This window comes from Amblyomma americanum, chromosome 2 (genome assembly GCF_052857255.1).
Source record: "Amblyomma americanum isolate KBUSLIRL-KWMA chromosome 2, ASM5285725v1, whole genome shotgun sequence".
NCBI classification, from domain to species: domain Eukaryota; kingdom Metazoa; phylum Arthropoda; class Arachnida; order Ixodida; family Ixodidae; genus Amblyomma; species Amblyomma americanum.
In genome coordinates, this window is record NC_135498.1 from 10,518,256 (window position 1) to 10,535,731 (window position 17,476).

General features: G+C 50.1%; 1 protein-coding gene across 1 annotated transcript in view; it reads left to right on the plus strand.

Moving 5' to 3' along the window:
* The window catches only part of LOC144119524 (uncharacterized), a 32,702-nt gene extending 15,226 nt beyond the window's left edge, over positions 1-17,476 (plus strand). The window contains exons 4-7 of the mRNA XM_077652112.1: positions 2,802-3,010; positions 8,054-8,432; positions 9,147-9,511; positions 17,104-17,476. Coding sequence (XP_077508238.1) covers positions 2,802-3,010; positions 8,054-8,432; positions 9,147-9,511; positions 17,104-17,476 — 1,326 coding nt within the window. The remainder of the gene's footprint in view (positions 1-2,801; positions 3,011-8,053; positions 8,433-9,146; positions 9,512-17,103) is intronic.

Below are 17,476 nucleotides of genomic sequence, written 5' to 3' on the forward strand. Positions count from 1 at the left end.
TCCTGAACACGATGGAATCTCTGTGGAAACGAAAGGCACACCAGGCAGCGCGCGCTGCAGCTCTTTCCACGCGTTTGCCTGGATCCACACCCGTTTGCGCTTCTTGGGCCCCTGCTGACGTTGCCCATATCCGTCGTCGCCTCCTATGGATAGGGCCGAGGCATGGTATCGTGCACAATGTTATCGCCGCAGTGTTCTCCAGCACTTGGCCAATCCTGAGCAAATGTATCGCCGCCCACCTAGCACATTCCGAAGGTTAGAGGCGATGCTTCTTCGCCGAGCACAGACTGGCCAGCTTCTGTCAGCAGCAAAGTTGCACCTCATCAACCTGCACTCATACCGGACCTCCCAGTGCCCGGCATGTCCGGCCAGAGGCGCGGCCGAACAACTTCTCAGGCGTTGCCCAGCCTTTGACGGGAGGGAGCACTTCAGTCCCTGGGCGGGCACCGCCCTGGCACTCTGCAGGAATGATTCGATCCGCCATCGCGCACCCTGGCTCTGGCGGGCTTTTCTTCAGTGCTTCAAGGAAGGGCCCGGGCGTTTTTTCGCGGAGCCAACCTCGGGACACCCCCCCCCCCCCCCCCCCCTGAAGAACCTTTTTCCTGCCTCAGGGTTTTGGCCTACTCAATGCAGAAGATAAAGGCGTATAAAAAAAAAAAAACCTCGCAGTGTGCACTTGCGAACAAACTCGAATAAGTGATGTCCTTGCGGAAATGAGGAGAAATGAAGTGTACAGTGCGGAGAAAAAGTAACCGAGAGTCTCTCAGGTTAATAGCGGGGACTCCCGAGGAACAAGAATGTTCCCCACGTGCGGAAGTAAGTCAGACTCTCTTTGCAGGGGGCTGTACTCTACGGCCTGCGTATTACATACAGCTGATAATGCTGGACAGGATGACGTCGATTTTTTTACATTTTAGCAGCGCTTTTGATTGCGCCATGCACAGCTACCTCATCTTTAAACTTCATGATGTTGATAACACTTGTCAAATAGATTCATACTCATCTTTCCAACAGAAAACAGTTCGTTGATGCAAAAAATTTCGTTCTTGTGTCTTGCCGGTTATTAATGGGAAAGCATTAGATGGCTATGTTGACGCCGGAAGTGTCCGCAAAATGTGTCGCCGGAAGTTGATCCCCTGTGACATCACAGGGGTCCTCGTTCACCAATTATGATAGCGATAGTAATAGTTGGCTATAGTGGTGATGATGACAGTGACGATTATAGCGATAGTTATAGTTGGTATAGTGATGATAGCAATAGTGATAATCTGTGATATCGATTATGATTATAGCGGTGATGTTAGTGGGGATTATCGTAATGGTGATGATAGCGATAGCAATAAAGGTGGTAAGTTCGAGTCCCGCAAAGGTCGTGGATTCGAGTCCCGTGAACGCCGTAGGTTCGAACTCCGCAGAGGTCGTGGGTTCGATCCCCCGCAAAAGTCATTGGTTCGAGTCACGTGAAGGTCGTGGGAAATGAAAGACGGAGGGAGAAAGAGGAAAAGGAAAGGCTTTCGCATTTTCGCTCTTATGCAGATTTAAGTGCAATCCTGTAATCACGCTGCCTCAGCGCAGCGTGCTTGGACCTATCTTATTTCTTATTTATATAAGTGATTTGGTTGCTTCCGTAAATACCTCCGAAATTGAAATTGAACTCTTTGCAGATGATTGTATTCTTTTCAAAACCATGAGCAGTGCTACAGATCAAGAATGCTTGCAGTCAAACCTGACTGCCGTTCTAGAGAGGTCTACCTCTAGTCTATGAAAATAAGTAGTGGCCAATTTGTCCTTCTTCGGATTACAAATAAAAAGACGTTATAAAGCTTTTTATAAAATTTACAGTCGTCCAACGGTGCACGTGAGCTAATATAAATATCTTGGCGTCATCATTGCTAATCGCCTTTCATGATCGAATCACATAACCAATATTTGCTCGTCTGCTTTAAAGAAGTCTTCACCTTCTAAAACACAAATTCAACTAAGATCCATCTGAACTTAAACTGCTTGCTTTCAACTCCTTAATTTGTCCGAAACAAAATTATGCTTGGGTTGCATGGGATCCCTTCTTAAAAAAGCATTGAAGAAACTCGAAGTGGTCCGAAAAGCCATCCGCGTCATATTTAACGCTAATGATAGTTTAGCTCTCTATCTCCTTTTTTTTCTGATGGCTATCAATAACATACCCACTTTCGAAAACGGGAGAGCACTTGCAGCACTCAAGTTCCTTTACTCAGGGTATTTCATCCAATTTAATATTAGGCGTGCATTTTATCTAAGTTGCGGATCCACGCGAAAGATTCGCTATAGCAACAGCCATAACCTTTCCCCATACTTTGCGCGTACCAACACATTCAAATAATCAGTTTTCCCCAGAACAACACAGTGCGGAATGAACCGCCTGCAGATGTCTTTTCGTCCGGTGGTGTTGCTGCTTAAAAAAAAAAGTGTTTTATGCTATGCGTTGGCTGCACACCCTATTCCTGTTTCTTTCCATTTATTGTTGCTTCTTGTTATTGTCGCCCTGCTTGGTCTGTATGACTGCAGTATATGTGTGAGTAAATAAATAAAAAGCTGTGAGCCCTGCCACTGTTCTGTGACGTTAGTCGTGGTTGCCGACTGGATAGCACGGTGCTGTCAGATTCTCTTTGTTATTGTTAGCAGCTCGGATATAAGAATAAATGGCACCGTTTCGTCACTGATGATCATCTCCTCTGTAGAGTTAAGGTCACATTGTGAGCTCTCGAATCGACGCTACCTACGCAACTTTCGTTCATCAATGGGCTGTCGTGTGTGTTCTCCAGGACGGCGCAAAGCCGGTGTCTTTCAAGGAGTTCGAGGTGGTGTACAGAGCGGCCGACAGGAAGCTCGAACCATTTCTCGGGCTCGGTGAACCAGAGATTGAACAGGAGGAATTGATCGCCTGGAACAGTGCTGTGAACGCCACTTCTTCACCACTGCCGGAACCGTGGAAGCAGGCGGTTATTGGCTACTTGCACAACTCCACGGAAAGGTACGTTTGCGCATGCATTGGCATACGACTTGTATAGGCTTCAGCGCCAAAGCATTCGAGAATTTAGCAGTATAGGTCTCCAACCACAAATGTGGACGAACCTGGATGACCAGGCAGCTTCACTCCGTCCTTGTGGTACTTGCAACTAAGGTGTGTCACATGATACTGAGGCTATTGAGGGTTCTGCTCGAGCAGTTGGAGCTAGAGCAATCCTTCTGATAGTTACGTCGGCCTCAGTACGGAAAGTGTGGGCAAGCCCCCAAATGGGCCGTCGCCTCTTATCTGCCCCGTATCGGTAATGTAGACGTGGTCCCGGTTAGCCGTTCTACTACCGATATTGGACTGATGTGGTATTGATAAGAGATAGGGCTTGCCCCTGGCAATCCCTCAGTAATCTCGCAGCGGCTCTAGGGGGGGCAGGCGGGCCCTCGTTTCCGCAACCTACCTGCTTTGGCTCCCTTTCGGCTTCGTGACGGTGGTCTAGACCTCTAGATGTGGGCTCCATACAGGATAAATCTCGGCAAGCCCAAATGGGGCTGTCGGTGCAGTGCCGCAAATGGTCTCACATCGGGCACGGCGGGGCTGAAAAGCCGGCAGCTAAACATCTAAAAAATGTCGGTCCCCTGTTGGACACTTTAGAGCAGGTTCACCGTAAATTTGAGCAGTGCAACCGGCGACAAAATAATTCGGGGCACGCGACAGCCAGCAAAAACTCACAAAACTACTATGCCTCGATGTAGCGCAGTGCACCCTATAGGCAAAGCTTGAGTTACTATATAGGCTTTTGTAACTCTTGGCAAAGCCAGGTCGCCGCGCCATCTGACGTTGGACTTACACATCTGAACCCGTTTCGCAGCTTCCCATGCCGGCCAGCTGTGGAAGGTGGCCCCAGTGGTGGTTACGAGAACTAACAGCACTGTAGTCGAGTCTTGCTTCCGGTCAAGCGCTGTTCCGCGCTACAGCCTACAGCCTTAGCAAAACAAAGAAATGAGGGGCGGAGTAGCCATGCTCGCGGGACGTTTCCTTTTCTGTTTTTTTCCTTTAGCTCACCTCTATTCGACTATGAAGCGTAGTGTTTTATCGTAAGTATATTTGCTCTCAGCTCTGGCTGTGAGCCTAATGTCCGTTTTCACTATTTGTCATTCAGGGTCAAGGACGTGTTCTCTTGGCTGTTTCAAGCAGGTGCAGAAAGCTGTGGTAGTCGCACATCAGTGCTTAAAATAAATTTTATAAATTTAAGGAACTGCCGAGTTCAACCGCGGATTAAAAAATGGCACGGAGGCGCTCAATGAGCCCTCGTGCTCCTCGGTTCCTGTACACCGGCTGGTAATTCGCGTTATGACCGCCGTGGAAATCGCGAAGATGCAGAGAGCTGCAGTTCGCGTGAGTGGAATGTGTGCATGAGAGAGCTGCCGCTGTATTGGTTTTAAAAGCGCGTGCTCACTGTATGCCCGCGGCGCGTATAGGTCTTCTTTCGTCTTACAACGAGCTTCTATGTGGATCCGCATGTAAGCATTACTAGTAAAAGTACCGGATTAGCCTTATGCAAAGATGCCAAATCTGTCGTAAAAGCTCCCACGGCAGGAGTGTGACGGCAGTCCTACGCACATGTTGCCGAGATAAGTTCGGTAGCCTTGTTTGCAGGAACAAATAAGCAATAGTGTAATTCCTCCACGACACTCGCATTCCCAAAATCAGCTGGTGTCAGAAATCGAGTGTCCTCTACATTGCTCGCCTGACTGGAGCTTTTGCCTTATTTGTTTGCAACCCATTCCCACTACGCTATAATATCTGCTTCCATGCCAACTTTGGAACCGTTCCGGCACAAGACAAAAGCTATTCTGATACCTTCCGTTTCTCTGAATGCCTGAAATGAACTGCGATGATCATTTTCTTAAATGTTACATGTAAACTTGCATTGTAAATTCGCGCTGCATGACTTGTTCTCTCAGAGATGTCACCTAGGCATCCGATATTTATTTCAGCATAAAGCTGCAATGGTGAAGGGAGGAAGATGTTATTTAACGCGATAGCGTTAAGGACCCCGTGTCGCATAAAAGCCGACGGGTTGCTTCATCATGAATTAATCACGCGCGCAACCTGTACATATTTATTATTGTGTAATAGTTTTGTGCATATTACCTCTTCCCCCTATCCTCTCTTCCTGTCCCCTCGCCTCTTTCATTTCATTTCTCCATTCTGCCTGCTATCCTTTCAAGTGCTTCAGTATCGATGGCAGATGCCGGGGCTAGCAAAAATCTTTTCCTTCATTTGCATTATTATTTTAATGGACCACTTACTACTACTACGAAAAATTCTCGAAAAATCCCACGAGGAAACCTAGGGGGCAGATGGGCCACCTAGATCACGTGACTTTGTGACGTCATCACGACCTATGGACCAGATTGTGAGCAAACTGCCTACCGTAGGAGGTGGCAGCTAATGAATGGTCGCGAGAGGTTGGCCTTTCTCACAAGCCCCACCGGTTTTCCTGCCATCGTAGGGCAGTGGTGCATCCCTAGACCTCTGCACTACTGCCCTGCAGGACCGGTATAAAGACTCCCAGGGATCTATGAATGTAAAGTAGAGAATGACCAATTCGGCATTTATGGCCATTAACCCATTAAGGTTATCGCGTCATACCCTTCACGTGGAGCTTGTGTGTCCCTTCTAGGTTTTTTTGCTTCGTTTTTAACGTGACAACGTTAAGGATCGCGTGTCGCAGGAAAGCCAGCGTCGTCGTCAAAATCAAAAGTGGCCACCTGCCGTAGTGGAGGGCTCCGGAGTGATTTCGACTACCTGGGGATCTTTTAACGTGCACTGACATCGCACAGAACACGGGCGTCTTAGCGTTTCGCCTCCATCGAAACGCAAAGGCGCCCATGTGCTGTGCGATGTCAGTGCACGTTAAAAGATCTCCAGGTGGTCGAAATCACTCCGGAGCCCTCCACTACGACACCTCTTTCTTCCTTTCTACTTTCACTACCTCCTTTATCCATTCCCTTACGGCGCGCTTCGGGTGTCCGCCGAGATGTGAGACAGATACTTCGCCATTTCCTTTCCCCAACAACCAATTTTTTTCACCTGCCAGGGTGGGCAGGTGGCAACTTGGTGACCGTGGAGGTTTCCACCACTTAGATCGACTGTAAGCGACCTTACGGGAGAGTGTGCAGAGCAACCTTTGTCGCACAAGCCGCAGCGGTTGCTGTGTTTGACACAGCCACCTTCCGGGACAGTGGCGCACCGCCCAGCCGCTGCACCAGGAGTGGTATGAGGCATACCCGCCATTCTGAATCTCTGACAGAGCACTTTTGTAAAGCGATGGCGTTAATCCTGTCGCAGAAAAGCCGTCATTGCCGTCGTCTTGTTTAAAAGCAGGTTGTTGTCTGCATCAAGAGCACGAGAAGCAAGTCGTTGTGAGTGTGTTGAGTAGCCGATGCGAGCGGAACCCAGCAATGCTATCGCGTTCTTTTCTCCATGGCGAAGCTTAGTGTCTCCCCATTTTTTTTTTCGCTGCTTGAAATCGGAACAAGTAGACATCGTCACGAGCGTTCCTCACACTGCTCTTGCATTATTAATTATAATCTCCTTTGAATGGATGAGTTATTTTGCTGCTAAGCGTCAATCCTCGTTAGTGATCACACGAGCTGAAAGTTATGCGTCAGCAATTCATACTAAACATTGGGAATTACTTCTACGTGCCTCTCTCACGGTGGTTTTGTGGGCGAAAATAAACTTTTGACTGGAGATAGGGGCAGACGTCTGGCGCCAAGCACGGATGCGCTTCTTGACGCAATACGACATTTTCCGACGAAAATTGAACGCCGAGTAAACGTGTATTGGCTAGCACTACCGAAAAGCACGGTGAGAGAGCATCTTAGCTACAGTATTAGGAGGTACAAGTGCGGTTAAAAAGTAAACGGAACACGCTTTTGCACGTTGGTGCGCTTTCTCATGGACAAGCAATGTTGCTTCATTTCCAGTATAGGAAGTCGTTATCGCACTTGAACCGGAATTGCGTGCCTCGTTAACTTATGTCCGCACCTGTACAACTTGCAACCTTAATGTAGTCTAAATTGTTAATTCCTCGCAATAATCTGCTTATAAGGTGTCTGTGCTTTCGAGAGGAATTTCATTTGGTAAATCAACAATGACCGAATATCTACTGTTTTCTCACCAACAGTCGCTTTCCGCATCGCGACCTTGCTTCAGGGACAGAATCAGAGGGCTGGTCTCAAAAGCCTGATAAGAGCTCTGAGGATGAGGCCTTAGCAAGGGCCCTAACGCGGTGGCGTCACGACTCGCGAATAAAGGAAGATCAGTCATGGTGGGAGCGCGCTGGAAGCTTCAGAGGAGCAGTCCAGTGTAGCTTACTCCGGTGTAAAAAAGGCGACAATTCGACCTTTTGTATCGCGGCAAATGGCCTTGATGCACAGCAGCGAGCAGATATACAGCGATGACGGTAACCAAGTGGACGTCACTCACTGCAATTGTCGCTCGACTGACCAGAAGCAGATGAGACGCTAGGTGGCAGGGCTGACGGCGCAAAATGGTGTTCTTTTTTTTTTTTTACTCCATTGGGGGCTTGGGGAGCGTTGAGACCAACAAACGCCATATCAAAATGGGTGTTAAAAAGAGAGGAATCCATCTTTATTCTCCATAACCAGTGAAGGAAGTAAAGTGGGTCGTTTGCCACATTTTTGCTCCATATTTATGGACTAAATGTTCCGACACATGGAGTTTGAAGGATGACTCCAACCATTAAAATTCCCATTTGGGTTGATTCTTGGTTACAGTGCACGTATCGATAATTCTCAATAACGAGACCAAGAGAATTAGTCAAGGGCTTCGAACACACATGCACTCCCCACTTCCTTTCACAGACCACTACGAAGCAGACGAAGCCTAGGAGGCGGTAACTTACCTTTGTGTCCTGTAATTCCTTTTGTTTTTGCGTTTGGCTGCAGTGAGGTCTGTCCAATAGACAAACAGCACGCGTTTAGCGCTTTGTCTAAGTGAAAATCGCTTTTCTTTTGGTACAAGCCACTCTTTTGGCCAAGGGGGAAAACTTTCGCTCCTTGCGACAAACCTCAAGTGGGTCGTGGTACAAAACCGGAGCTACCTGGGCGCCTTGACGTCCTTGGTCGAGGAACTGGGCGCGCAGTCGGCACACCTGTACGCGGGCTGGATGCTGGTACAACACATTGCACCTCTGCTGAGCAGACGGCTAGCCGGCCTGCTGTTCAGCGGCTGGGAGATGAGCGACCTACTCGTGCACCGGCTCTGCCTCGAACACCTGGACCTGACCTTGGGCTGGGCCGCCGTGGAGCACGCCGTCCAGGAGCTCGCGTCGCCCAGTCCTGACGTGCGACAGCTGGCCGCGCACGTGATCGACCTCACCGAGAAGCTGCAAGACTGGAAGGTGCGCGTGCAGCGTAGCCTCGCAGCGCGAGTCGCTGCTCGCTTTTTTCAGATTGGCGAGTAGATTGAGTCGCGCTGGCTGCATGCGCCGCCTCCTTGTACACACTGTTTCACACCACTTGCAACAGTACACTAAACCAAAATGGGGCTAACGGCAGCACTTACCCTCCGCGACAGATGGTGTGCCATGATCCCTTTGTGAAAACTCTCTCAAGTAATAATGGTTGGCCTTATAAGGGAATAATGGCTGTGACAGCGCAGTTATCTCTCAAAGACTAACCCATGCGGCCCTTTTAGTCCCTTGTGGCCACAGCGGTCAAATTTCGATGGAGGCGAAATTCTAGGGTCCCGTGTACTGTGCGACGTCAGTGCACGTTAAGGAACCACAGGTGGTCGAAATTTCCGAAGCCCTCCACTACGGCGTCCCTCACAGCCTGAGTCCCTTTGGGACGTTAAACCCCACAAACCAAAGCAAACCTTTCTGGCTTTGAGTTCTCGAGGGCTTCCCGAACCACTGCGAGACTAGCGGCGCTCAAGTTGCGCGTTTAGACCTTAATTTTGCAGTGCAATCGAAACCGCGGTGTTGTGTGCTCCGATCCATTGAGTTACCTTAGAGCGCAAACCCCAGCGCGACAAAGTTGCTGGTGCAGTCTTATAGTTTCTATTCGAGGTCGATGAACGGCACCACCGATGCATCATGTTCGTGTCCATGCAGAAGACTCCCCTGAACGTCTCGTATCGGCTGGTGGGTTTTTCGGACTTGATTCCGACTGGCGAGGCGCTCGACGACGCCTACTCCTCCTTCGCGGACATGCGCACCGACGCCTTTCTGGACAACTGGCTGCGCGCTCTGGACGGCCGCCGGTCGACCTCCTGGCCAGGCCGAGCGGCCGTCGGCCTCTCCTACCTGGCACGGCTGGTCGATGCGCCCTTCTTCGACATGGGCCGCGAGTGGCTGCCTCAGTTGTCTCCCCGCGGCGCCAGAGGCGCCAATGGCAACCGTCTGCGGCAACTGCTCGTGGTGCGACCCCACCACGTCATCTTCCCCATGTTCGGGGACAACGTCACCACTGCCATCAGGTGAGGAGGTTGTGAATTCACACACCCTGCACTGCAAACACTCCAGCTCGTGGCTCACAGACATGTTCATGGAGGAGGACATGAGGTCGTGCATGAGTCTGAGTTGCATGTTGCAGGCAGTTGCGTCGGTTCAAGCATGACGGAAGAGCAGCCAATTTTGGTTACCCGAAAATTCGTTAAATACTGACATTGCAATGGCTAACTATCGATAGGTGTATTATGTTTCTCTCTCTCGTTTAATCGTATTTAAGCGCTGCAATTTTTGTTGGGCAGCAAACCATGCACTGTACTTCGGTCGTCATCGCATGCGGAGGAGGAGCACTAAATGCGCCTTCTCTGTTTGATGGCAAATTTTCAGCCGGTTTGAATAAGAACAAGAATAATGAGCCGTGACTATAGACAGTGTGTCAGGTATCGCGGGTCTCTAAGAGACAGTCGCCGTTACCTTAACAGCCCCTAAATAAAAAATTGGAGGACGCTTAAGCTTCGTCTTTAAGAGTGAGACGCGACAGCGTGTCGCAGCGTTGCCGAGGGGTACACAGAACGCCATCGCCCGTTCGGCGCGAGGCGTGGCCCGTTGGACAATTTAAGGAAAGGACGCCTGCCTCACGTATCTCGGCGGACACCCGAACCGGGCCGTAATGAAATGAGCGCGGTGGCTCAGTGGTTAGGGCGCTCGACTACTGATCCGGAGTTGTCGGGTTCGAACCCGACCGCGGCGGCTGCGTTTTTATGGAGGAAAAACTCTAAGGCGCCCGTGTGCTGTGCGATGTCAGTGCACGTTAAAGATCCCCAGGTGGTCGAAATTATTCCGGAGCCCTCCACTACGGCACCTCTTCTTCCTTTCTTCTTTCATTCCTCCTTTATCCCTTCCCTTACGGCGCGGTTCAGGTGTCCAACGATATATGAGACAGATACTGCGCCATTTCCTTTCTCCAAAAACCAATTATAATTATATATAATTGCTTTTAAGGAAAGGAAATGACGCCTCTCTCACATTTCTCGCTGTACACCAGGTTCGCGCCGTAAGGGAAGGAAAAATCGATCGATCGATCGATCGATCGATTGATCAATCAATCAATAATCGATCAATCAACCCATCAATCAATCAATCCATCTATCAAATAATCCTTAACGCTATCGCGTTAAAATTCCTACCCTTACGACGCGGTTCAGGTGTCCACCGATATGCGCCATTTTTCGCTCACGGCCAAAGACGCCGACGCCGACGACACCGGCTTTTCTGCGACACGAGCTCCTTTACGCTGTCTCGTTAAAACAGCGGTACGAAATAAGCTGTCATTCACGGTAGACTCTCGGGCCCTCCTCTCGCACTACGAGCCGCTTTTTCGGGCGGTATGAAATTAATAACAATTGGTTTTTCGGGAAAGGAAATGGCGCAGTATCTGTCTCATATATCGGCGGATACCTGAACCGCGCCGTAAGGGAAAGGATAAAGGAGGGAGTGAAAGAAGAAAGGAAGAAAGAGGTGCCGTAGTGGAGGGCTCGGGAATAATTTCGACCACCTGGGGATCTTTAACGTGCACTGAAATCGCGCAACACACGGGCGCCTTAGGATACACTTCCTGGGGAACACACGATTGTTAATAATAATAATAATAATTGGTTTGGGGGAAAGGAAAATGGCGCAGTATCTGTCTCATATATCGTTGGACACCTGAACCGCGCCGTAAGAGAAGGGATAAGGAGGGAGTGAAAGAAAGGAAGAAATTTGAGGTGCCGTAGTGGAGGGCTCCGGAATAATTTCGACCACCTGGGGATCTTTAACGTGCACTGATATCGCACAGCACACGGGCGCCTTAGCGTTTTTCCTCTGTAAAAACGCAGCCGCCGCGGTCGGGTTCGAACCCGGGAACTCTGTTTAATCAGTTTTGGCCTCCAAGACTGTAACCTTTTATTTAATGCGATTGTAAGGTGTCACGTTCAAGTGAAAGCCTGGTGTGATGTGCCCCTCTTTCCGAGGGGCACATTACTTTTTGACAAAGTCTCCGCAAGCGATAATGTGTTTCCTCCACCAGGGCACTATTATAAATCTTCCATGCCGTTGCAAAAGTGTGAGGACCCCCTGTTTTGCTTCACCGACATTACAACCCGGACCTAGCGCGTTCTTCAAGATGGCGGAATATTTAGAGGGCACAAGCTTCGCTTCCGACGAAGAGGTCATTAATTCAGGGAGTCGTTTGTGTGCAGTAGCCACCATCATTCTTCCATATGGCATTGTGCAGCCTGCGCCGGTGACGCGGTGTGCCGACTCTGGTGTGAGCTGTACATCCAAAGGTGATGTGTGCTCCTTCGAAAGAGCCCATTCCAAACTTCTATTTGAATTAAGATATCTTGCTTCTTTCACATAATGAAAAGTATGTCGCGTGGCACGTGCGCCATGGAGTGACGTCATCTGCTGGGCGCTGCAGCGCGCGGGATTCCTCCGCCGGCTGTCGAAGTGATCGGACGTGCGCCTGGCGCGCTCCGTCGACAACGGGGGCTGCATCGCACTCAAGGACCTGAGTGTGGGCGAAACTGGTTGGGTTCAACGACGGAAGAAGTAAAGACGGTGGACCGAACGCTACAGCGCAAGGTGGGCCGTACTTTTTACGATACCGAGCCAGCGAGGCATCAGGAGAGGCGAGGAGAGCTAGGCCTAACGAGGCCTAGCGGCAAGGACAAAGAGGGCTAGGCCTACGGCCACGCCTAAGCGACCTCGTACATCATGGAGGTGGTGGAGGGGAGAGAAATGGATCCCGAAGCACTGAAGATTCCGGGACAGTGGTTCAGAGCGAAGAGAAATGGGAAAGCAATCCCAGAAGAAGCGGAGACAGGGAGCCACGTGGACGGCTCGAAAGGCGGAGGTAGAGCGACGGAGAGACGCGAGGGAAGAAAACTTGCGGAAAAGTCCGTGGAGAGACAACAAATGAGGATTCCGAAAGGATTTGACAAGATCATTCTGAGTCCCCAAGGAGGACTCGAAGGGCTGATGAAATATGGGGGAGCCTTCCTGGCTGATGCAATCAGAAAAATGGCGGGCAACGAAGGTGGAGGAGCGGGAGACGTAATCACGTTCAACACGAAGCAGCAGTCTATACTCGTGGCGACGGGACATGCGTAGAGAAGAAACAAGTACGCGTCGCTCACCGAACTCATAGTGGGCGACGTAAAGACGACGGTAAGCGCCTACGTGGCAGAGCCGGAAAACTGCGGAAAAGGGGTGATATATGATGCACCGATTTTTTGGACGGAGGAAGAGATCCCAAAGAGACTCGAGTACTTTGGAAACAAGAACCCACCCGTATTGAGAGTGATAAGACTTAGGAAAGAAGCAAAGGCAGTCCTAATTCTTTTCGAGAGCAACAAGGTCCCGTGGCAAGTGTACCTGTCGCCCGCACCATCCAAATGCGTACTATACAAGAAACGCTTCGAAGTATGCTACGCATGCGGCAGGATGGGCCATAGGCAGGACGTATGCCCGGACCCAGACAACAAAAAGTGCAGAAACTGTGGGGAAGAAAACCCACAAGGAAGTCATCAGTGCAAGACCAAGTGCCAGCTCTGTGGAAAGGAGCACCCATTGGGAGACAGGAAATGCAAGGAGATGTACAGAACACCGTACGAAGTAAGGAAGAAGATATGGGAGAAGAAACAATAAGAAGCACAGGCCCCAAACACCACGAGCAGGCGAGATGAAGGAGCGTCGCAGGGACGACAGCGTCTCGAGACTGGAGAAAACAAGAGCAAAGACTAGGCAACACCCGGGGCCCAAGCGACGCCGAAAGGGACAAGAAGATCGAGATCCAGGGACCCAAAGAATCCCTGGGGCAGGAGACAGAGCAGAAGCAGGACCCCGACCAAAGAACCCAAACAAGTAAGCTTTGTAGAAGGGTCTTCCCAGGCTAAAGAGGATAAAGATAAAGAAATAGAACGGTTGAAAAAGAAAGTGAGTGAGCTCCAAGGGTTAATAAGTAACCTTACGAAAGCAATAAAGGAAAAAGAGAAGGCAGCGCCCCCTCTTCCTCGCATGCTACCTATACAGCCCGTGCAGGCAGCACAACAAAGTACCCCCTCGACACCTAAGCGGCAGGAAACGGTAGAGGACAAAATGCAGCAGGTGTGGTAAAAGGGGAAGCTACCAAAACAATGGAAAGAAGCAAGCATCATTCTTATTCCCAAACCTGGAAAGCTCTTGAAATTGGAGAACCTCAGACCAATTTCCCTCACCTCATGTGTAGGGAAGTTGATGGAGCATGTAATCCAAACGAGGCTAACCAGATACATGGAGGACAAGAAATTATGTCCAAATGAGATGGTCGGATTTAGGCCAGGCCTAAGTACTCAAGACGTTATGTTGAGATTACAACATGACATCATAGACTCTCGGACTAAGGACACAAAGGCAATCTTGGGATTAGATCTTAAGAAAGCTTTCGACAATGTAAAACATGAGGCGGTCCTATCGGAACTTCAGGAGATCGGTGTAGGCGGCAAGATATACAACTACATTAAAGACTTCCTGTCTAATAGGACAGCAAAAATAAGATACCAGGACCTGGAGTCAGAAGAAAGAGAGCTAGGCAACAGAGGTACACCACAGGGATCTGTCCTATCCCCGCTCCTCTTCAACCTATCCATGAGAGGCCTCCCAGCGAAACTGGGAGGAATCGAGAACTTACACTTTAACATGTATGTGGACGACATAAATGTCTGGATAAACAAAGGCAGCGATGCAGAGATAAAAAACAAACTTCAAACTGCGGCAGACACAGTAGTGGAGTACGCGGCAGGAAGGGGGCTAGCCTGCTCGCCAGAGAAGTCAGAACTATTAATATACAACCCGAAATCTTTAAGATTAAAAAGGGATAGCAATCTTAGCATTATGGTAGGAGGCAAACCGGTGCCTAGGATTGACAAGTTAACAATTTTAGGCCTTTTTATTCAGGAAAATGGATACAATGATGAATCAATAAAGAAACTGGAAGGATATGCAGCGCGAGTAACTGGAATATTCAGAAGAATAGCGCTCAAAGGGAGAGGACTCAAAGAAAGGAGCCTAATAAAATTGGTGCAAGCATACATAATCAGTCGACTCAGCTACGCTACACCATACCTTAACATCCGGGCCCCAGAAAGAGATAAGTTGGACTCAATAATTAGGAGATGCTCCAAACGAGCGTTAGGAATACCCATAAGCACCTCAACGGAAAGACTCCTAGCTATGGGGATACACAACACGTGGAAGGAAACGGCCGAGGCGGTCAGAACAGCTCAGCAGGAAAGACTTAGCCAGACATATACAGGCAGAGCCATTTTAGGCATGGTAGGATTGCAGGCAGACAGAGGCATGCAGGAAAAACAAGACATCCCGAAGGAGGTCAGGGAACATCTCAGAATAGACCCACTTCCGAGAAACATGCACCCCACCTTCAACAGTGAGAGGAGGGAAAAGAGAGCCGAAGCCCTCACGAGACGCTTCAACGAAATGAATAAGGAGACGGTAGCATACACGGATGCGGCGAGCGGTAGACTGGGAGCAGCTGTAGCCTCAGTGGTGGATGGCAAGGGTACAGCAATATCAGCAGCTACGATACGCAGCCGCAATTCGGAAGTAGCAGAAGAGGTAGTAATAGCGCTTGCTTGCGTGGGAACAGAGGCAAACTATATAATAAGTGACAGTAAAACAGCCATCTACAATTATGGAAGAGGTAGAGTCGCATCAGAAGCGGTGCGGATTCTAACGGGGAAAAAGATGCATAGAAAAATTAGCCTAATATGGGCACCAGCTCATACGTCAGTACCAGGCAATGAAGCGGCGCACCTTCTAGCTCGAGATCTCTACCTCCGAGCAGAAGCGCAACCGCCAGATTGCAAGGAACTCGACGAGAGACTACAAACATACACAGAAATTATAGAGAATTACAGACTGCAGAGAAGAACTGTCCCTCCTCCGGACAAGGAGCTCGGGAACAGAGAGGCAGTAACCTGGAGAAGGCTACAGGCCGGAAATTTCATAAACCCGGTATGGGCGTCACACGTCCTACAATACGAGGACATAGAAGATAAATGTAAAAAATGTGGAGAGAGGGGGACCCTCGACCATATAATTTGGCAGTGTGTACACTCCCCAGGGGTGAGGGAAGTAATAGATATTAGAGAAGCCTGGGAAACCCTTCTGCAAAGCGCGGACCCCGCGACCCAGAAGAAAGCCATCCATCTGGCGGCAGAGGCCGCGAAGAGCCAACAACTCTTTGCCTGCATCTAGTCGCGGAGGCCCTGGCCTCTGCCCCTAGGCCTGCGCGCCAGGGGTAGGGAGTAGAGGGCCTCCATTTCTGATGGAAATAAAAGTTTTTGGAACCGAAACTGGAAGCTGCAGCGCGCGCGCGTGAGGGAAGTCCGAAATTCGTTGCGCCACAGCGCCGCGGAGGCAACCGCGGTTTTGAACTTCTCAAAGGGGCTTTGGCTGTCACTAACGGCCACCTTCAAATCGCTCCTCGCAGCTGGGTTCGAAATGTAATAGTCAAAAATTTCACTATTAGGAATTAGTTAATGATCTTACTAGTTAACATGCTTGACCCATTTTGCGATATCCACCAAAGCTCGTATTACAGTACTGCAGAAGCCGTGTCTACACCTCAGAGAACTTTTTCTTATTGCCCAGCAACACAGCTTAGTGTAGCGAGTACGAATGCGTAGTTTCCAATGGTGTTGCTGTGAAAACCGCTAGGTGGCACCATGAACACTACCCCGAGGTCACGTTATCCAATAGGTGATCGTGTTGAAGGATCACTCGGGAAGGGAGGCCTGGTTGTCTTGATCCCCTCCTCTTCTCCTCACGATCGCCTAACTAGTGTAAAAGCCTCGGCATTTATTTTACGTGTCCTTGAAGTCACTCTTGCGAAAAGTTCACTCTGTGCGCAACACTGGTTTTCTTGTTCGTACAGCTATCGCTTCGTGCACATGTTCATTTCTTACCTTCTCGACAGAAGGGCTCCAGAGGAAAATGCTGTGCCCGAAAGGGCATGAAGTTCAGCAGGCAGGAGTCGACCGACGTGTTTATGGGATGCCCCAGTGTTCATTCACACCTCCGTTCAAGCGTAGGTGTTCGCAACGCAAGTCAGGTGGCCTCCTTGTATGATTTGACACCACCGAACAATTGACACTCGATCGCATTCTTGATTCTCGATGACAGCTTAGAGTTCTGCCCCATGTGTTTGAGTGCCTGCAAATGACGGGGTGGATAGCTACAGTTATGGAAGGAATGTTTGTCTTTCATGTTGCCCTTTCCACCTTGAAAAATTTCCGCGGGACTGATTTACTTTAATAATTTGACGACACTGTTGACGGAGCCGCGAGGTTTGCTGGTGTGTCATAAGTGTAGTAACTTAGCAAACATGTCTGGCTCTGCCATTTGTTCAGATATGATGACGCTGTTGCGTGTACGTGTCGTCGTTTTGTCCAAAATTTATTTCAACGCAGTGCGTCCAACGTACTGGAGGGTATGGCATAAAGGCATGGTAGAGTTCAGATTAGCGATTATTTCGCTGTAGTTCGTTTTTCGCGACTCAAATGTGACCACCACGAAGCAGGTTCGGCACCCTGGGGGCCCAGCTGGCCTGGGCGCTGGCCGCCAGCGTCGACGGAGGCGCCGAGGCGGCCGCCGCCGACCAGTGCCCTCGCTGGCTGCGTCGGATGCGACTCGTGCGCGACGTGCAGTTCGCGGCGCTCGAGGAGCGCGCCTCCGAGGCCGAGGAGCGGCTCAAGGACCTCGAGCGGCTCTCGGAGGCCGCGCAGCTCTTCGCCGTCGGCTGCCTGATGATGTGCGACCGCGACCCCTCCGAGCAGCTGGTGGCGCTGTGCAACGAGCCGCTGGCCGGGGACGAGCGTTTCGCATTGGCCTTCGGGTGCGCCGCCGGCAGCGCCATGGCGAGCAGTCGCCACAAGTGCGGAGCCGTCCAGTGA